The sequence below is a fragment of the Cherax quadricarinatus genome, chromosome 43 (assembly GCF_038502225.1).
Source record: "Cherax quadricarinatus isolate ZL_2023a chromosome 43, ASM3850222v1, whole genome shotgun sequence".
NCBI lineage: Eukaryota > Metazoa > Arthropoda > Malacostraca > Decapoda > Parastacidae > Cherax > Cherax quadricarinatus.
Genome location: NC_091334.1, coordinates 16854497 through 16873759, shown reverse-complemented (window position 1 = coordinate 16873759; position 19263 = coordinate 16854497). Strand labels below are relative to the sequence as shown.

The following is a 19263-nucleotide window of genomic DNA, read 5'->3' as shown; positions in this document are numbered from 1 at the left end:
GTGGATAATTAGTTGTGACAAGCATGATCTCCCGGCTCTACAACCGTACTGGTTTGGATTATGCAGATTGTGCAGTTTCATGAAGATTGTAATTTGACATCTCACTACTCTTTAGAAGACTTTTATGATATGGGATGTTAGAGCTACTGGTCTGTAATTTCTGGTTAGTACTTTACCTCTCTTATGCAGAGGAGCTATGTCTGCACTCTTTAAAGTCTCTGGTATGTTACCTAGATCTAGACTCTTTCTCCTTAGAATACTGAGGCCTCGTGCTAGTGGTACTTGACACATTTTTATAAATAAGCAACACCATTACTCTGGTCCAGGTGTTGAGTGAGCCGCCATGTTTTTTGTTTTTTTTCAGATTCTATGAAACTGGTGTTAATGTCAGGTATTTGGTGTGTGTGGACTTCAGGTGGACTGAAACAGGTTTCTGCATCATTCTCCACACTGCTGTCAGTTAGTGGGTTGCTGAACATCGACTAATATTGGCCTTTTAAGAATTTCGCTCATTTACTGTTCATCGTCTGCGTATGAATATAATGTTATTTAGGGGCCAATTTTACAAGTAGTTCTTAGGTTGGACAGAAAAAGTTGGACAGCCATTACACTGACAAGGTTCCTTATATACACTGCGTGATATAAAGATGTGACTCTAACATTTCATAACACACACTGCTTGTAATGGACAATTTGAAACTCTTGTGTACATTTAATATCCCATTTTTTCCAGACAAAGCCTCTTTCAGAGTGGTCCAGAGCAGGGTCTATGGCCGAGGACAGGGGGCCATGACCCCTCCCTACAAAATCGTCAGTATTTGTACCATAGAATTTCGTGTTTATTATTGAATTGTTTGCCTGAGGGTTGGGGACTGACACCTCTGCAGTTTCTCCTCCGTCAGGCATGCCCCTGGGTCTTGGCTCTGCCTTCGCGGCGCTACCCCCGCCTCCTCCCCTGCCCGTAGACCAGCGCACTCACGAGGGACGCTACCTGTGGGACCCTGCGCGCCTCCACGCCCTCCACGCACCACACCCTGGGTGAGTAAACGCCTTCTCTCCCTCTCTCTCTCTCTCTCTCTCTCTCTCTCTCTTTGTCACTCATAGTCTACCACTGATGTTGCTTTCTGTTTCCTTGACTGGTATGGTACAACAGTCTTGTCTGTCTACTGTGATGGTACAACAGTCTTGTCTGTCTACTGTCATGGTACAAGGGTCTTGACTGTCTACTGTCATGGTACAAGAGTCTTGCCTGTCTACTGTCATGTTACAAGAGTCTTGCCTGTCTACTGTCATGGTACAAGAGTCTTGCCTGTCTACTGTCATGGTACAAGTTTTTGCCTGTCTACTGTCATGGTACAAGTCTTGCCTGTCTACTGTCATGGTACAAGTCTTGCCTGTCTGCTGTCATGGTACAAGTCTTGCCTGTCTGTCATGGTACAAGGGTCTTGCCTGTCTACTGTCATGGTACAAGAGTCTTGCCTGTCTACTGTCATGTTACAAGAGTCTTGCCTGTCTACTGTCATGGTACAAGTCTTGCCTGTCTACTGTCATGGTACAAGGGTCTTGCCTGTCTACTGTCATGGTACAAGAGTCTTGCCTGTCTACTGTCATGGTACAAGTCTTGCCTGTCTACTGTCATGGTACAAGAGTCTTGCCTGTCTACTGTCATGGTACAAGAGTCTTGCCTGTCTGTCATGGTACAAGAGTCTTGCCTGTCATGGTACAAGAGTCTTGCCTGTCTACTGTCATGGTACAAGAGTCTTGTCTGTCTGCTGTCATGGTACAAGAGTCTTGACTGTCTACTGTCATGGTACAAGAGTCTTGACTGTCTGCTGTCATGGCCAGCAGTAACAGCCTAGTTGATCAGGCCCTGATCCATCGGGAGGCCTGGTCATGGACCGGGCCGCGGGGGCGTTGATCCCCGGAATAACCTCCAGGTAATGGTACAAGAGTCTTGATTGTCTGCTGTCATGGTACAAGAGTCTTGACTGTCTGCTGTCATGGTACAAGAGTCTTGACTGTCTGCTGTCATGGTAAAAGAGTCTTGACTGTCTGCTGTCATGGTACAAGAGTCTTGACTGTCTGCTGTCATGGTACAAGAGTCTTGACTGTCTGCTGTCATGGTACAAGAGTCTTGACTCTGCTGTCATGGTACAAGAGTCTTGACTGTCTGTTGTCATGGTACAAGTCTTGACTGTCTGCTGTCATGGTACAAGAGTCTTGGCTGTCTACTGTCATGGTACAAGAGTCTTGACTGTCTGCTGTCATGGTACAAGAGTCTTGACTGTCTGCTGTCATGGTACAAATCTTGACTGTCTACTGTCATGGTACAAGAATCTTGACTGTTTACTGTCATGGTACAACAGTTTTGACTGACAGTTATAAGGGGTCAGTCAGATGGCATGAGTACCTCCACTGTTAAAGACCACGTCTGTCATACACACAGTGGGTGGGTGGGTATATTCCCCGGAGGTTGTATGACCTGCCGTCTGTCATACACACGGTGGGTTTATTCCTGTGAGAGCATATGAGTTGACTTAACACGCCTCACTATGAATGACTTGTGAACGTTACCCAGAAGCCAGACGTGTCTGTGTGTATGTACTCACATCTTTGTAATCACCTGTTCGTGGTTGCATGGGTCGATTCATAGTTCCTGGCCCCGCCTCTTCACTGATCACTACTAGGTCCTCTCTCTCCCTTCTCCATGAGCATTATCAAATCTCGTCTTAAAACTATGTATGGTTCCTGCCTCCACTACGTCACTTGCCAGATTGTTCCACTTCTTGACAACTCTGTAACTAAGGAAATACTTCCTAACATCCCTTTGACTCATCTTAGTCTTCAACTTCCATCTGTGACCCTTTGTTTCTGTGTCCCATCTCCGGAACATCCTGTCTGTCTGCCTTGTCAATTCCTAGCAGTATTTTGCATATCGTTATCATGTCTCCCCTGACCCTCCTGTACTCCAGTGTCGTCAGGGCACTCTCTCTCTACCCCTTCATTTCTCTGGCATCCAGCTCTCCTGCCTTATCTCTCGTCTCATCTTCCCCAGACTAACTTCCCTCCCCCGTCCCCTTCTCCCTCCCCCTCCCCCAGGAGCACAATCAGGGCCGGCCATGTGCCTGCCCCCCCCACCCCCCACCCGACCACAGGAAGAACAGACTCGGGTTACTTGCGACAAATACCCCCAACCCACCCTTCCGCACCCCCTCCCCCTCTCTCCTCCCCCTCCCATCCATTTTCCCCCTTCCCTCTCCTCCCACACCTCTTCCTCCCTCCTCCATCTCCTTCACCGCCGTTCCTCACCTCCCCTTCCCTTCTTTCCCACCTCCTCTCCTTGTAACCCGCTCCTGTCCCCTGGATCATTCTGGGATAATTCCCCTTAACAAGCAACTTATAAGAATGGGAGGAGGAGGAAGGGGGAGGAGGAGGAAGGAGGAAGAGGAGGAAGGAGGAGGAGGAGGAGAAGGAAGGGGGAGGAGGAAGGGGAAATGTAGGTGAGGGAACTGAAAGATGGAGTGAAGAATGAGGAGGAATTGTGACAGTGGTACTTTGAAGGGTAGGGGAGAGGGGAAGGAAGGGGGAGGGAGGAAAGGAAGGGGAGGGGAAGGAAGGGGGAGGGAGGAAAGGAAGGGGAGGGGGGAGGGGGAGGGAGGAACCACACATTTGCTACAAATTAAGTTGTGGACGTCAACAGGAACTTACTAGTGGGCAACCCTCCCCTTCCCCGATCACTCCCCCCTCCCCTTCACTCCCCCCCTCCCCTTCACTCCCCCCTCCCCTTCACTCCCCCCTCCCCTTTCCCCTTCACTCCCCCCTCCCCTTCACTCCCCCTCCCCTTCACTCCCCCCTCCCCTTCACTCCCCCCTCCCCTTCACTCCCCCCTCCCCTTCACTCCCCCCTCCCATTCACTCCCCCCTCCCTCCCCACCACCCGTCACACCGGTAACATCACACTTGTAACGTCACGACTGTAAAGTCACGCCCGTAACGTCACGACCTTAAAGTCGCACCCGTAACTTAACACTCGTAACGTCACACCCGTAACATCACACCCGTGACGTTATGGGTTTGATGTCACACCCATAAGGTCACGACTGTAACGTCACATTCGTCACGTCACGACCGTAACGTCACTCCTGTAAAGTCACCCTCGTATCTTCACGCTGATAACGTCACACTTGTAACGTGACGGTCGTAACATTGTGGGAGGTGACGGGGCGGAAGTCAGTGATCGAAATTATGAAAATTGAAGCTAATATCTGAGGGGTGACTACTGGGGGTGAGGGGTGACTACTGGGAGTGAGGGGTGACTACTGGGGGTGAGGGGTGACTGCTGGGAGTGAGGGGTGACTACTGGGGGTGAGGGGTGACTGCTGGGAGTGAGGGGTGACTACTGGGAGTGAGGGGTGACTGCTGGGAGTGAGGGGTGACTACTGGGGGTGAGGGGTGACTACGGGGCGGGAGGGGTGACTACTGGGGGTGAGGGGTGACTGCTGGGAGTGAGGGGTGACTACTGGGAGTGAGGGGTGACTGCTGGGAGTGAGGGGTGACTACTGGGGGTGAGGGGTGACTACTGGGAGTGAGGGGTGACTCCTGGGGGTGAGGGGTGACTACTGGGGGTGAGGGGTGACTACTGGGAGTGAGGGGTGACTACTGGGAGTGAGGGGTGACTGCTGGGAGTGAGGGGTGACTGCTGGGAGTGAGGGGTGACTACTGGGGGTGAGGGGTGACTACTGGGAGTGAGGGGTGACTACTGGGGGTGAGGGGTGACTACTGGGAGTGAGAGGTGACTACTGGGAGTGAGGGGTGACTGCTGGGAGTGAAGGGTGGCTGCTGGTAGTGAGGGGTGACTGCTGGGAGTGAGGGGTGACTGCTGGGAGTGAGGGGTGACTACTGGGGGTGAGGGGTGACTACTGGGGGTGAGGGGTGACTACTGGGAGTGAGAGGTGACTACTGGGAGTGAGGGGTGACTGCTGGGAGTGAAGGGTGTCTGCTGGGAGTGAGGGGTGACTGCTGGGAGTGAGGGGTGACTGCTGGGAGTGAGGGGTGACTACTGGGGGTGAGGTGTGACTACTGGGCGTGAGGGGTGACTGCTGAGAGTGAGGGGTGACTACTGGGGGTGAGGGGTGACTACTGGGAGTGAGGGGTGACTACTGGGGTTGAGGGGTGACTACTGGGAGTGAGGGGTGACTACTGGGGGTGAGGGGTGACTACTGGGAGTGAGGGGTGACTACTGGGGGTGAGGGGTGACTGCTGGGAGTGAGGGGTGACTCCTGGGGGTGAGGGGTGACTACTGGGGGTGAGGGGTGACTACTGGGGGTGAGGGGTGACTGCTGGGAGTGAGGGGTGACTACTGGGAGTGAGGGGTGACTACTGGGGGTGAGGGGTGACTGCTGGGAGTGAGGGGTGACTACTGGGGGTGAGGGGTGACTACTGGGGGTGAGGGGTGACTACTGGGAGTGAGGGGTGACTACTGGGGGTGAGGGGTGACTGCTGGGAGTGAGGGGTGACTACTGGGGGTGAGGGGTGACTACTGGGAGTGAGGGGTGACTACTGGGAGTGAGGGGTGACTACTGGGGGTGAGGGGTGACTGCTGGGAGTGAGGGGTGACTACTGGGGGTGAGGGGTGACTGCTGGGAGTGAGGGGTGACTACTGGGGGTGAGGGGTGACTACTGGGGGTGAGGGGTGACTGCTGGGAGTGAGGGGTGACTACTGGGGGTGAGGGGTGACTACTGGGAGTGAGGGGTGACTACTGGGGGTGAGGGGTGACTGCTGGGAGTGAGGGGTGACTACTGGGGGTGAGGGGTGACTACTGGGCGTGAGGGGTGACTCCTGGGAGTGAGGGGTGACTACTGGGGGTGAGGGGTGACTGCTGGGAGTGAGGGGTGACTACTGGGAGTGAGGGGTGACTGCTGGGAGTGAGGGGTGATTACTGGGAGTGAGGGGTGACTGCTGGGGTGAGGGGTGACTGCTGGGAGTGAGGGGTGACTACTGGGGGTGAGGGGTGACTACTGGGAGTGAGGGGTGACTACTGGGAGTGAGGGGTGACTACTGGGAGTGAGGGGTGACTACTGGGAGTGAGGGGTGACTGCTGGGAGTGAGGGGTGACTACTGGGGGTGAGGGGTGACTGCTGGGAGTGAGGGGTGACTACTGGGTGTGAGGGGTGACTACTGGGAGTGAGGGGTGACTACTGGGGGTGAGGGGTGACTGCTGGGAGTGTGGGGTGGCTACTGGGGGTGAGGGGTGACTGCTGGGAGTGGGGGTGACTACTGGGAGTGAGGGGTGACTACTGGGGGTGAGGGGTGACTGCTGGGAGTGAGGGGTGACTACTGGGGGGTGACTGCTGGGATTGAGGGTTGACTACTGGGGGTGAGGGATGACTGCTGGGAGTGAGGGGTGACTACTGGGGGTGTGGGGTGACTGCTGGGAGTGAGGGGTGACTACTGGGGGTGAGGGGTGACTACTGGGAGTGAGGGGTGACTACTGGGAGTGAGGGGTGACTACTGGGAGTGAGGGGTGACTACTGGAAGTGAGGGGTGACTACTGGGGGTGAGGGGTGACTGCTGGGAGTGAGGGGTGACTACTGGGAGTGAGGGGTGACTACTGGGCGTGAGGGGTGACTCCTGGGAGTGAGGGGTGACTACTGGGGGTGAGGGGTGACTGCTGGGAGTGAGGGGTGACTACTGGGGGTGAGGGGTGACTGCTGGGAGTGAGGGGTGACTACTGGGGGTGAGGGGTGACTACTGGGAGTGAGGGGTGACTGCTGGGAGTCAGAGGTGACTACTGGGGGTGAGGGGTGACTACTGGGCGTGAGGGGTGACTACTGGGAGTGAGGGGTGACTACTGGGAGTGAGAGGTGACTACTGGGAGTGAGGGGTGACTACTGGGAGTGAGGGGTGACTGCTGGGAGTGAGGGGTGACTACTGGGGGAGGGGTGAGGTGTGACTGCTGGAGTGAGGGGTGACTACTGGGGAGTGAGGGGTGACTACTGGGAGTGAGGGGTGACTACTGGGAGTGAGGGGTGACTACTGGGAGTGAGGGGTGACTACTGGGAGTGAGGGGTGACTACTGGGAGTGAGGGGTGACTACTGGGAGTGAGGGGTGACTACTGGGGGTGAGGGGTAACTGCTGGGTGTGAGGGGTGACTACTGGGGGTGAGGGGTGACTGCTGGGAGTGAGGGGTGACTACTGGGAGTGAGGGGTGACTACTGGGAGTGAGGGGTGACTACTGGGAGTGAGGGCTGACTACTGGAGGTGAAGGGTGACTACTGGGAGTGAGGGGTGACTACTGAGGGTGCAGGGTGACTACTGGGGGTGAAGGGTGACTGCTGGGAGTGAGGGGTGACTACTGGGGGTGAGAGGTGACTACTGGGAGTGAGGGGTGACTACTGGGAGTGAGAGGTGACTACAGGGGGTGAGGGGTGACTACTGGGAGTGAGGGGTGACTACTGGGAGTGAGGGGTGACTACTGGGAGTGAGGGGTGACTACTGGGAGTGAGGGGTGACTACTGGGAGTGAGAGGTGACTACTGGGAGTGAGGGGTGACTGCTGGGAGTGAAGGGTGGCTGCTGGGAGTGAGGGGTGACTGCTGGGAGTGAGGGGTGACTGCTGGGAGTGAGGGGTGACTGCTGGGTGTGAGGGGTGACTACTGGGAGTGAGGTGTGACTACTGGGAGTGAGGGGTGACTGCTGGGGGTGAGGGGTGACTGTTGGGAGTGAGGGGTGACTACTGGGAGTGAGGGGTGACTACTGGGAGTGAGGGGTGACTACTGGGGGTGAGGGGTGACTACTAGGGGTGAGGGGTGACTACTGGGAGTGAGGGGTGACTACTGGGTGTGAATGGTGACTACTGGGGGTGAGGGGTGACTACTGGGGGTGAGGGGTGACTACTGGGAGTGAGGGGTGACTACTGGGAGTGAGGGGTGACTACTGGGGGTGAGGGGTGACTACTGGGAGTGAGGGGTGACTACTGGGAGTGAGGGGAGTGACTACTGGGGGTGAGGGTGTGGGAGTGAGGGGTGACACTAGGGTGAAGGGTGACTACGGTGAAGGGTGACTACTGGGGGTGAGTGAGGAGTGACTGCTACTGGGGGTGAGTGACTACTGGGGGTGACTAATGGGGAGTGGGGGTGACTACTGGGAGTGAGGGGTGACTACTGCTATAAGTGAGAGGGTGAATGCTACTGGGGGTGAAGTGACTGCTGGGAGTGACTACTGAGGTGACTATTGGGGGTGAGGGGTGACTACTGGAGATGAGGGGTGACTACTGGGGGTGAGGGGTGACTACTGGGGGTGAGGGGTGACTACTGGGAGTGAGGGGTGACTACTGGGAGTGAGGGCTGACTCCTGGGGGTGAGGCGTGACCACTGGGGGTGAAAGGTGACTACTGGGAGTGAGGGGTGACTGCTGGGAGTGAAGGGTGACTAATGGGGGTGAGGGGTGACTACTGGGAGTGTGGGGTGACTGCTGGAAGTGAGGGGTGACTACTAGGGGTGAGGAGTGACTACTGGGGGTGAGGGGTGACTACTCGGAGTGAGGGGTGACTACTGGGGGTGAGGGGTGACTGCTGGGAGTGAGGGGTGACTCCGGGGGGTGGGGGGGTTACTGGGTGTGAGGGGTGACTACTGGGAGTGAGGGGTGACTACTGGGAGTGAGGGGTGACTACTGAGGGTGAAGGGTGACTACTGTGGGTGAAGGGTGACTACTGGGGGTGAAGGGTGACTGATGGGAGTGAGGGGTGACTACTGGGGGTGAGAGGTGACTACTGGGGGTGAGGGGAGACTACTGGGAGTGAGGGGTGACTACTGGGAGTGAGGGGTGACTACTGGGAGTGAGGGGTGACTACTGGGAGTGAGGGGTGACTACTGGGAGTGAGAGGTGACTACTGGGAGTGAGGGGTGACTGCTGGGAGTGAGGGGTGGCTGCTGGTAGTGAGGGGTGACGGGTGGGAGTGAGGGGTGACTGGTGGGAGTGAGGGGTGACTACTGGGAGTGAGGGGTGACTGCTGGGTGTGAGGGGTGACTACTGGGAGTGAGTGGTGACTACTGGGTGTGAGGGGTGACTGCTGGGTGTGAGGGGTGACTGCTGGGGGTGAGGGGTGACTGTTGGGAGTGAGGGGTGACTGTTGGGAGTGAGGGGTGACTACTGGGAGTGAGGGGTGACTACTGGGAGTGAGGGGTGACTACTGGGGGTGAGGGGTGACTACTGGGGGTGAGGTGTGCCGACTCGGGGTGAGGGGTGACTACTGGGGATGAGGGGTGACTACTTGGGGTGAGGGGTGACTACTGGGAGTGAGGGGTGACTTCTGGGGGTGAGGGGTGACTACTGGGAGTGAGGGGTGACTACTGGGTGTGAGGGGTGACTACTGGGGGTGAGGTGTGGCCACTGGGGGTGAACGGTGACTACTGGGAGTGAGGAGTGACTGCTGGGAGTGAGGGGTGACTAATGGGGGTGGGGGTGACTACTGGGAGTGAGGGGTGACTGCTATAAGTGAGGGGTGACTGCTGGAAGTGAGGGGTGACTACTGGAGATGAGGGGTGACTACTTGGGATGAGGGGTGACTACTGGGAGTGAGGGGTGACTACTGGGAGTGAGGGGTAACTACTGGGGGTGAAGGGTGACTACTGGGAGTGAAGGGTGACTACTGGGGGTGAGAGGTGACTACTGGGGGTGAGGGGTGACTACTGGGAGTGAGGGGTGACTACTGCGAGTGAGGGGTGACTACTGGGAGTGAGGGGTGAATACTGGGAGTGAGGGGTGACTACTGGGCGTCAGTCGTGACTACTGGGAGTGAGGGGTGACTACTGGGAGTGAGGGGTGACTCCTGGGAGGGAGGGGTGTCTGCTGGGAGTGAGGGGTGACTACTGGGAGTGAGGGGTTACCACTGGGGGTGAGGGGTGACTGCTGGGAGTGAGGGGTGACTACTGGGGGTGAGGGGTGACTACTGGGAGTGAGGGGTGACTACTGGGTGTGAGGGGTGACTGCTGGGAGTGAGGGGTGACTACTGGGAGTGAGGGGTGACTACTGGGGGTGAGGGGTGACTGCTGGGAGTGAGGGGTGACTACTGGGAGTGAGGGGTGACAACTGGGAGTGAGGGGTGACTGCTGGGAGTGCGGGGTGACTGCTGGGAGTGAGGGGTGACTCCTGGGAGTGAGGGGTGACTGCTGGGGGTGAGGGGTGACTGCTGGGAGTGAGGGGTGACTACTGGGAGTGAGGGGTGACTACTGGGGGTGAGGGGTGACTGCTGGGAGTGAGGGGTGACTGCTGGGAGTGAGGGGTGACTACTGGGGGTGAGGGGTGACTGCTGGGAGTGAGTGGTGACTGCTGGGAGTGAGGGGTGACTACTGGGGGTGAGGGGTGACTGCTGGGAGTGAGGGGTGACTACTGGGGGTGAGGGGTGACTGCTGGGAGTGAGGGGTGACTACTGGGAGTGAGGGGTGACTGCTGGGAGTGAGGGGTGACTCCTGGGGGTGAGGGGTGACTGCTGGGAGTGAGGGGTGACTGCTGGGAGTGAGGGGTGACTACTGGGGGTGAGGGGTGACTGCTGGGAGTGAGGGGTGACTACTGGGAGTGTGGGGTGACTACTGGGAGTGAGGGGTGACTACTGGGGGTGAGGGGTGACTACTGGGAGTGAGGGGTGACTACTGGGAGTGTGGGGTGACTACTGGGAGTGAGGGGTGACTACTGGGGGTGAGGGGTGACTACTGGGAGTGAGGGGTGACTACTGGGAGTGAGGGGTGACTACTGGGGGTGAGGGGTGACTGCTGGGAGTGAGGGGTGACTACTGGGAGTGAGGGGTGACTACTGGGGGTGAGGGGTGACTGCTGGGAGTGAGGGGTGACTGCTGGGAGGGTGGGGTGACTACTGGGGGTGAGGGGTGACTGCTGGGAGTGAGGGGTGACTACTGGGAGTGAGGGGTGACTGCTGGGAGTGAGGGGTGACTACTGGGGGTGAGGGGTGACTGCTGGGAGTGAGGGGTGACTGCTGGGAGTGAGGGGTGACTACTGGGGGTGAGGGGTGACTGCTGGGAGTGAGGGGTGACTGCTGGGAGTGAGGGGTGACTACTGGGGGTGAGGGGTGACTGCTGGGAGTGAGGGGTGACTACTGTGGGTGAGGGGTGACTGCTGGGAGTGAGGGGTGACTACTGGGAGTGAGGGGTGACTGCTGGGAGTGAGGGGTGACTACTGGGGGTGAGGGGTGACTGCTGGGAGTGAGGGGTGACTGCTGGGAGTGAGGGGTGACTACTGGGGGTGAGGGGTGACTGCTGGGAGTGAGGGGTGACTGCTGGGAGTGAGGGGTGACTACTGGGAGTGAGGGGTGACTGCCTCGAGTGAGGGGTGACTACTGGGGGTGAGGGGTGACTGCTGGGAGTGAGGGGTGACTGCTGGGAGTGAGGGGTGACTACTGGGGGTGAGGGGTGACTACTGGGAGTGAGGGGTGACTACTGGGAGTGAGGGGTGACTACTGGGAGTGAGGGGTGACTACTGGGAGTGAGGGGTGACTACTGGGAGTGAGGGGTGACTACTGGGGGTGAGGGGTGACTGCTGGGAGTGAGGGGTTACTACTGGGGGTGACGGGTGACTACTGGGTGTGAGGGGTGACTACTGGGGGTGAGGGGTGACTGCTGGGAGTGAGGGGTGGCTACTGGGGGTGAGGAGTGACTGCTGGGAGTGAGGGGTGACTACTGGGAGTGAGGGGTGACTACTGGGGGTGAAAGGTGACTGCTGGGAGTGAGGGGTGACTACTGGGGGTGAGGGGTGACTGCTGGGAGTGAGGGTTGACTACTGGGGGTGAGGGATGACTGCTAGGAGTGAGGGGTGACTTCTGGGGGTGTGGGGTGACTGCTGGGTGTGAGGGGTGACTACTGGGGGTGAGGGGTGACCCCTGGGCGTGAGGGGTGACTACTGGGAGTGAGGGGTGACGACTGGGAGTGAGCTGTGACTACTGGAAGTGAGGGGTGACTACTGGGGGTGAGGGGTGACTGCTGGGAGTGAGGGGTGACTACTGGGAGTGAGGGGTGACTACTGGGGGTGAGGGGTGACTGCTGGGAGTTAGGGGTGACTACTGGGGGTGAGGGGTGACTGCTGGGAGTGAGGGGTGACTACTGGGAGTGAGGGGTGACTACTGGGCGTGAGGGGTGACTACTGGGAGTGAGGGGTGACTACTGGGGGTGAGAGGTGACTACTGGGAGTGAGGGGTGACTACTGGGAGTGAGGGGTGACTGCTGGGAGTGAGGGGTGACTACTGGGGGTGAGGTGTGACTGCTGAGAGTGAGGGGTGACTACTGGGTGTGAGGGGTGACTACTGGGAGTGAGGGGTGACTACTGGGGTTGAGGGGTGACTACTGGGAGTGAGGGGTGACTACTGGGGGTGAGGGGTGACTACTGGGAGTGAGGGGTGACTACTGGGAGTGAGGGGTGACTACTGGGAGTGAGGCGTGACTACTGGGAGTGAGGGGTGACTGCTGGGAGTGAGGGGTGACTGCTGGGAGTGAGGGGTGACTGCTGGGAGTGAGGGGTGACTACTGGGGGTGAGGGGTGACTACTGGGAGTGAGGGGTGACTGCTGGGAGTGAGGGGTGAAGACTGGGGGTGAGGGGTGACTGCTGGGAGTGAGGGGTGACTACTGGGGGTGAGGGGTGACTACTGGGAGAGAGGAGTGACTACTGGGGGTGAGGGGTGACTACTGGGAGTGAGGGGTGACTGCTGGGAGTGAGGGGTGGCTACTGGGAGTGAGGGGTGACTACTGGGAGTGAGGGGTGACTACTGAAGGTGAAGGGTGACTACTGGGAGTGAGTGGTGACTACTGAGGGTGAAGGGTGACTACTAAGGGTGAAGGGTGACTGCTGGGAGTGAGGGGTGACTACTGGGGGTGAGAGGTGACTACTGGGGGTGAGGGGTGACTACTGGGGGTGAGAGGTGACTACTGGGGGTGAGGGGTGACTACTGGGAGTGAGGGGTGACTACTGGGAGTGAGGGGTGACTACTGGGAGTGAGGGGTGACTACTGGGAGTGAGAGGTGACTACTGGGAGTGAGGGGTGACTGCTGGGAGTGAAGGGTGGCTGCTGGTAGTGAGGGGTGACTGCTGGGAGTGAGGGGTGACTGCTGGGAGTAAGGGGTGACTACTGGGAATGAGGGGTGACTGCTGTGTGTGAGGGGTGACTACTGGGAGTGAGGTGTGACTACTGGGAGTGAGGGGTGACTCCTGGGGGTGAGGGGTGACTGCTGGGGGTGAGGGGTGACTTGTGGGAGTGAGGGGTGACTACTGGGAGTGAGGGGTGACTACTGGGAGTGAGGGGTGACTACTGGGGGTGAGGGGTGACTACTGGGAGTGATTGGTGACTACTGGGAGTGAGGGGTGACTACTGGTGGTGATGGGTGACTGGGAGTGAGGGGTGACTACTGGGGGTGAGGGGTGACTGGGAGTGAGGGGTGACTACTGCTAGTGAGGGGTGACTACTGGGGGTGAGGTGTGGCCACTGGGGGTGAAGGGTGACTACTGTGAGTGAGGAGTGACTGCTGGGGGTGGGGGTGACTACTGGGAGTGAGGGGTGACTGCTATAAGTGAGGGGTGACTACTGAGGTGAGGGGTGACTACTGGAGATGAGGGGTGACTACTTGGGATGAGAGGCGACTACTGGGGGTTGAGGGGTGACGGGGAGTGAGGGGTGACTACTGGGAGTGAAGGGTGACTACTGAGGGTGAAGGGTGACTACTGGGGGTGAAGGGTGACTGCTGGGAGTGAAGGGTGACTACTGGGGGTGAGAGGTGACTACTGGGGGTGAGGGGTGACTACTGGGGGTTGAGGGGTGACTACTGGGGGTGAGGGGTGACTACTGGGAGTGAGGGGTGACTACTGGGAGTGAGGGGTAACTACTGGGGGTGAAGGGTGACTACTGGGAGTGAGGGGTGACTACTGAGGGTGAAGGGTGACTACTGAGGGTGAAGGGTGACTACTGGGGGTGAAGGGTGACTGCTGGGAGTGAAGGGTGACTACTGGGGGTGAGAGGTGACTACTGGGGGTGAGGGGTGACTACTGGGAGTGAGGGGTGACTACTGGGGGTGAGGGGTGACTACTGGGGGTGAGGGGTGACTACTGGGAGTGAGGGGTGACTACTGGGAGTGAGGGCTGACTCCTGGGGGTGAGGCGTGACCACTGGGGGTGAAAGGTGACTACTGGGAGGAGTGACTGCTGGGAGTGAGGGGTGACTAATGGGGGTGAGGGGTGACTACTGGGAGTGTGGGGTGACTGCTGGAAGTGAGGAGTGACTACTGGGGGTGAGGAGTGACTACTGGGGGTGAGGGGTGACTACTCGGAGTGAGGGGTGACTACTGGGGGTGAGGGGTGACTGCTGGGAGTGAGGGGTGACTACTGGGGATTGAGGGGTTACTGGGAGTGAGGGGTGACTACTGGGAGTGAGGGGTGACTGCTGAGGGTGAGGGGTGACTACTGGGAGTGAAGGGTGACTACTGGGGGTGAAGGGTGACTACTGGGGGTGAAGGGTGACTGCTGGGAGTGAGGGGTGACTACTGGGGGTGAGAGGTGACTACTGGGGGTGAGGGGTGACTACTGGGAGTGAGGGGTGACTACTGGGAGTGAGGGGTGACTACCGCGAGTGAGGGGTGACTACTGGGAGTGAGGGGTGACTACTGGGAGTGAGAGGTGACTACTGGGAGTGAGGGGTGACTGCTGGGAGTGAGGGGTGGCTGCTGGTAGTGAGGGGTGACTGCTGGGAGTGAGGGGTGACTACTGGGAGTGAGGGGTGACTGATGGGAGTGTGGGGTGACTGCTGGGTGTGAGGGGTGACTACTGGGAGTGAGTGGTGACTACTGGGAGTGAGGGGTGACTGCTGGGGGTGAGGGGTGACTGCTGGGGGTGAGGGGTGACTGCTGGGAGTGAGGGGTGACTGTTGGGAGTGAGGGGTGACTGTTGGGAGTGAGGGGTGACTATTGGGAGTGAGGGGTGACTACTGGGAGTGAGGGGTGACTACTGGGGGTGAGGGGTGCCTACTGGGGGTGAGGGGTGACTACTGGGTGTGAGGGGTGACTACTGGGGGTGAGGGGTGACTACTGGGAGTGAGGGGTGACTACTGGGGGTGAGGGGTGACTACTGGGAGTGAGAGGTGACTACTGGGAATGAGGGGTGACTACTGGGGGTGAGGTGTGGCCACTGGGGGTGAAGGGTGACTACTGGGAGTGAGGAGTGACTGCTGGGAGTGAGGGGTGACTAATGGGGGTGGGGGTGACTACTGGGAGTGAGGGGTGACTGCTGGAAGTGAGGGGTGACTACTGAGGTGAGGGGTGACTACTGGAGATGAGGGGTGACTACTTGGGATGAGGGGTGACTACTGGGAGTGAGGGGTGACTACTGGGAGTGAGGGGTAACTACTGGGGGTGAAGGGTGACTACTGGGAGTGAGGGGTGACTACTGAGGGTGAAGGGTGACTACTGAGGGTGAAGGGTGACTACTGGGGGTGAAGGGTGACTGCTGGGAGTGAAGGGTGACTACTGGGGGTGAGAGGTGACTACTGGGGGTGAGGGGTGACTACTGGGAGTGAGGGGTGACTACTGCGAGTGAGGGGTGACTACTGGGAGTGAGGGGTGATTACTGGGAGTGAGGGGTGACTACTGGGAGTGAGTCGTGACTACTGGGAGTGAGGGGTGACTACTGGGAGTGAGGGGTGACTACTGGGAGTGAAGGGTGTCTGCTGGGAGTGAGGGGTGACTACTGGGAGTGAGGGGTGACTACTGGGAGTGAGGGGTGACTACTGGGAGTGAGGGGTGACTACTGGGGATGAAGGGTGTCTGCTGGGAGTGAGGGGTGACTACTGGGAGTTAGGGGTGACTACTGGGAGTGAGGGGTGACTACTGGGAGTGAGGGGTGACTACTGGGGGTGAAGGGTGACTACTGGGAGTGAAGGGTGACTACTGGGAGTGAGGGGTGACTACTGGGGGTGAGGGGTGACTACTGGGAGTGAGGGGTGACTACTGGGAGTGAGGGGTGACTACTGGGAGTGAGGGGTGACTACTGGGGGTGAGCGGTGACTACTGGGGGTGAGCGGTGACTACTGGGAGTGAGGGGTGACTACTGGGAGTGAGAAGTGACTACTGGGAGTGAGGGGTGACTGCTGGGAGTGAAGGGTGACTGCTGGGAGTGAGGGGTGACTACTAGGAGTTAGGGGTGACTGCTAGGAGTGAGGGGTGACTGCTGGGAGGGGTGACTACTGGGAATGAGGGGTGACTACTGGGAGTGAGGGGTGACTGCTGGGGGTGAGGGGTGACTACTGGGAGTGAGGGGTGACTACTGGGAGTGAGGGGTGACTGCTGGGGGTGAGGGGTGACTGCTGGGAGTGAGGGGTGACTGCTGAGGGTGAGGGGTGACTACTGGGAGTGAGGGGTGACTAGGAGTGAGGGGTGACTACTGGGGGTGAGGGGTGACTACTGGGAGTGAGGGGTGACTACTGGGAGTGAGGGGTTACTGGGGGTGAGGGGTGACTACTGGGAGTGAGGGGTGACTACTGGGGGTGAGGCGTGACCACTGGCGGTGAACGGTGACTGCTGGGAGTGAGGGGTGACTAATGGGGGTGAGGGGTGACTACTGTGGGTGAGGGGTGACTACTGGGAGTGAGGGGTGACTGCTGGAACTGAGGGGTGACTACTGGGGAGAGGGGGGACTACTGGGGGTGAGGGGTGACTACTGGGGGTGAGGGGTGACTGCTGGGAGTGTGGGGTGACTACTGGGGTTGAGGGGTGACTACTGGGAGTGAGGGGTGACTACTGGGAGTGAGGGGTGACTCCTGGGAGTGAGGGGTGACTACTGGGGGTGAGGGGTGACTGCTGGGAGTGAGGGGTGACTGCTTGGAGTGAGAGGTGACTACTGGGGGTGAGGGGTGACTACTGGGAGTGAGGAGTGACTACTGGGAGTGAGGGGTGACTACTGGGGGTGAGGGGTGATTACTGGGAGTGAGAGATGACTACTGGGAGTGAGGGGTGACTGCTGCGAGTGAGGGGTGACTACTGGCGGTGAGGTTTGACTGTAAAGAATACTCAACGAACAGATCCCATGCTGTCTGGTGTGATTCGATTCCTGCTCCAGGAAGATCTTATTCTGACTGTGAAGCCACCAGCACCCATCAGTGACTTTGTCATGAACCAAGAATTACTGGATCGAACAGCCGAGTTGGGTACTCCTAGCAGAAGAGTATACCATTTAGTAATTCCACAGTCGCTATTGAATGTAGCCTTACAGCTAGTTCACGATGTACCAGGTGTTGCGCACCCTGGTATGGATCGTTCAGTAAAACAAGCCAGATTGAAATACTTTTGGCCTCGTATGGCAACTGATATTTCTGAGTATGTTAAGAAATGTAGTGTCTGCATGCAACATAGAGGTAATGCTAATGGTCCTAATCCAATCCAGGTGTATCCAACCACTAGCGAACCGTGGGAAAGAGTGGCGTTAGGTTTGTTAACTAATTTCCAATGTTCCCTTCAGGGCAACAAACATCTATGTGTTATGGTAGACCATTTCACCAGATATTGTGAGTTAGTTCCTATTGCAGATAAGACTGCCGGGACAGTAGCTAAAGCGTTTAAAGAACGCATTATCTGCAGGCACACCACCCCTAAGTCCCTAGTAACAGATAATGGAGGTGAATTCTGTAATGAGATTCTTGAAAATTTGTGTACCTTGTACAAGATCTCTAAATCCACCATTGTTCCTCATCATTCTGCCAGCAATGGGTTAGCGGAACATACCAATAAGAAAGTACTTGATGTCTTGAGAGCCACTATCAATCCCAACAGTGAAACTTGGGATGAAGTTATACCTGATGTGCAGTGTGCTATAAATTCTGCTTACAATGTTTCCATAGGTGACACTCCACATTATGCATTGTACGGTGTAGATAAACGTTTGCCTTATGAGTTGCTATATTCTAATCCGAAACCAAATTACAACCCTGATTATTTCATAGCAACTCGTACCAGCTTAGCTCAAAGTGTTTTTAGAAGAATCCGTGAAACACTTCATAAATCAACAGCAGAATTTACAAGAGTCGCAAACACTCGAGCAAAGCCATCCAAAATCAAAGTAGGTTCGAGAGTTATGCTGACTAACTTTAACAAAACGTCTGCAATGCCAAAGCTTGATCAAAAGTTTGTTGGTCCTTATCGAGTAGTTGAACATATCACTGGTAATAAGTATAAGGTTAGAGAAATTAGTACTGGTCAGTATAAAGAATCGCATTTAGATCATATGAAGTTAGTATGTGATGATAATGATGTTCCAACCCAGACTAATGTGACAGACTCTGACAATCCTCCTGATCCTGTACTCGCTTCCTCTGATACTCAGTCAGACGATCAACCTGAATGTCGTTATTCCCTACGTACACGACAGGTATTGAGAAATCCTCAATTATCATTTGTAACTACCAATTCAGATTTGCCTCAAATACAGCATGAGTTAGCCAGTGCAACAGAGTTTGATCCTCCCAGAGATGACACCCATTCTGCATATGTCAATCTTACCCTAGCAGAGTTGGGGTTAAATGTAAATAACCTGTATAGATGAATAATTACAGTATCAACTTATCAGTATTCAAGAATTTTTTTTTTTTTTGTGTTCACGTTCTCTCCGAATTCTGAGAGTTAACAGTCTAGATTTGAGTGCACTGAACCTGCCTTTCTGTTAAACACTTCTTTCTTTGTATATATTTCTTCCTCAGAATCCGTAGATCACATGAATACAGATCGATCGATCAATTTTTTTTTTATCACTTCTATTGTGTAATCTCAACGTTGAGTTTCATTTGATGAGTTGTGCTATATTATACCTTGTATTGCATTACAGTTTTATTACAGTTTCAATTATGTAAGCTTCCCTTCCAATGTTCTACTTATGTATGTTATAATGTTCAATTGTTGTGTACTTTGACATTGTATAGAATCAGCCAAAGCCGTACACCTGCCGTCGCTAGTTTGTATTAGTTGTATGTCGGGACGACATACGTTAGCGTCGCCGAGCTCTCAGTAGTAGTACCAGTTCCTAGCAACCAGTTACCAGTAACCAGTGTACCAGTAGATGACTCACTACCAACCGCCTGTGTGAATCATTGACTGTATTCATATTGCTGCTGACCATAGCAGGATTTCAAACACCCTCACCTGTAGGCACTATGGGTCAGTCGTAGTTAGCTAGCAGAGAGAGACAGGTCGGCTGTTGGCGCTTCCCATACTTCCCGTTATATATTATACG

General features: G+C 56.6%; 1 protein-coding gene across 2 annotated transcripts in view; it reads left to right on the top strand.

The window, feature by feature from the left end:
- Window positions 1–19263, top strand: part of ci (cubitus interruptus) — a 583843-nt gene that overhangs the window by 182433 nt on the left and 382147 nt on the right. For both annotated transcript variants that reach the window (XM_070093621.1, XM_070093622.1), the window contains exon 2: window positions 888–1038. In XM_070093621.1, the coding sequence (XP_069949722.1) occupies window positions 888–1038 (151 nt within the window). The remainder of the gene's footprint in view (window positions 1–887; window positions 1039–19263) is intronic.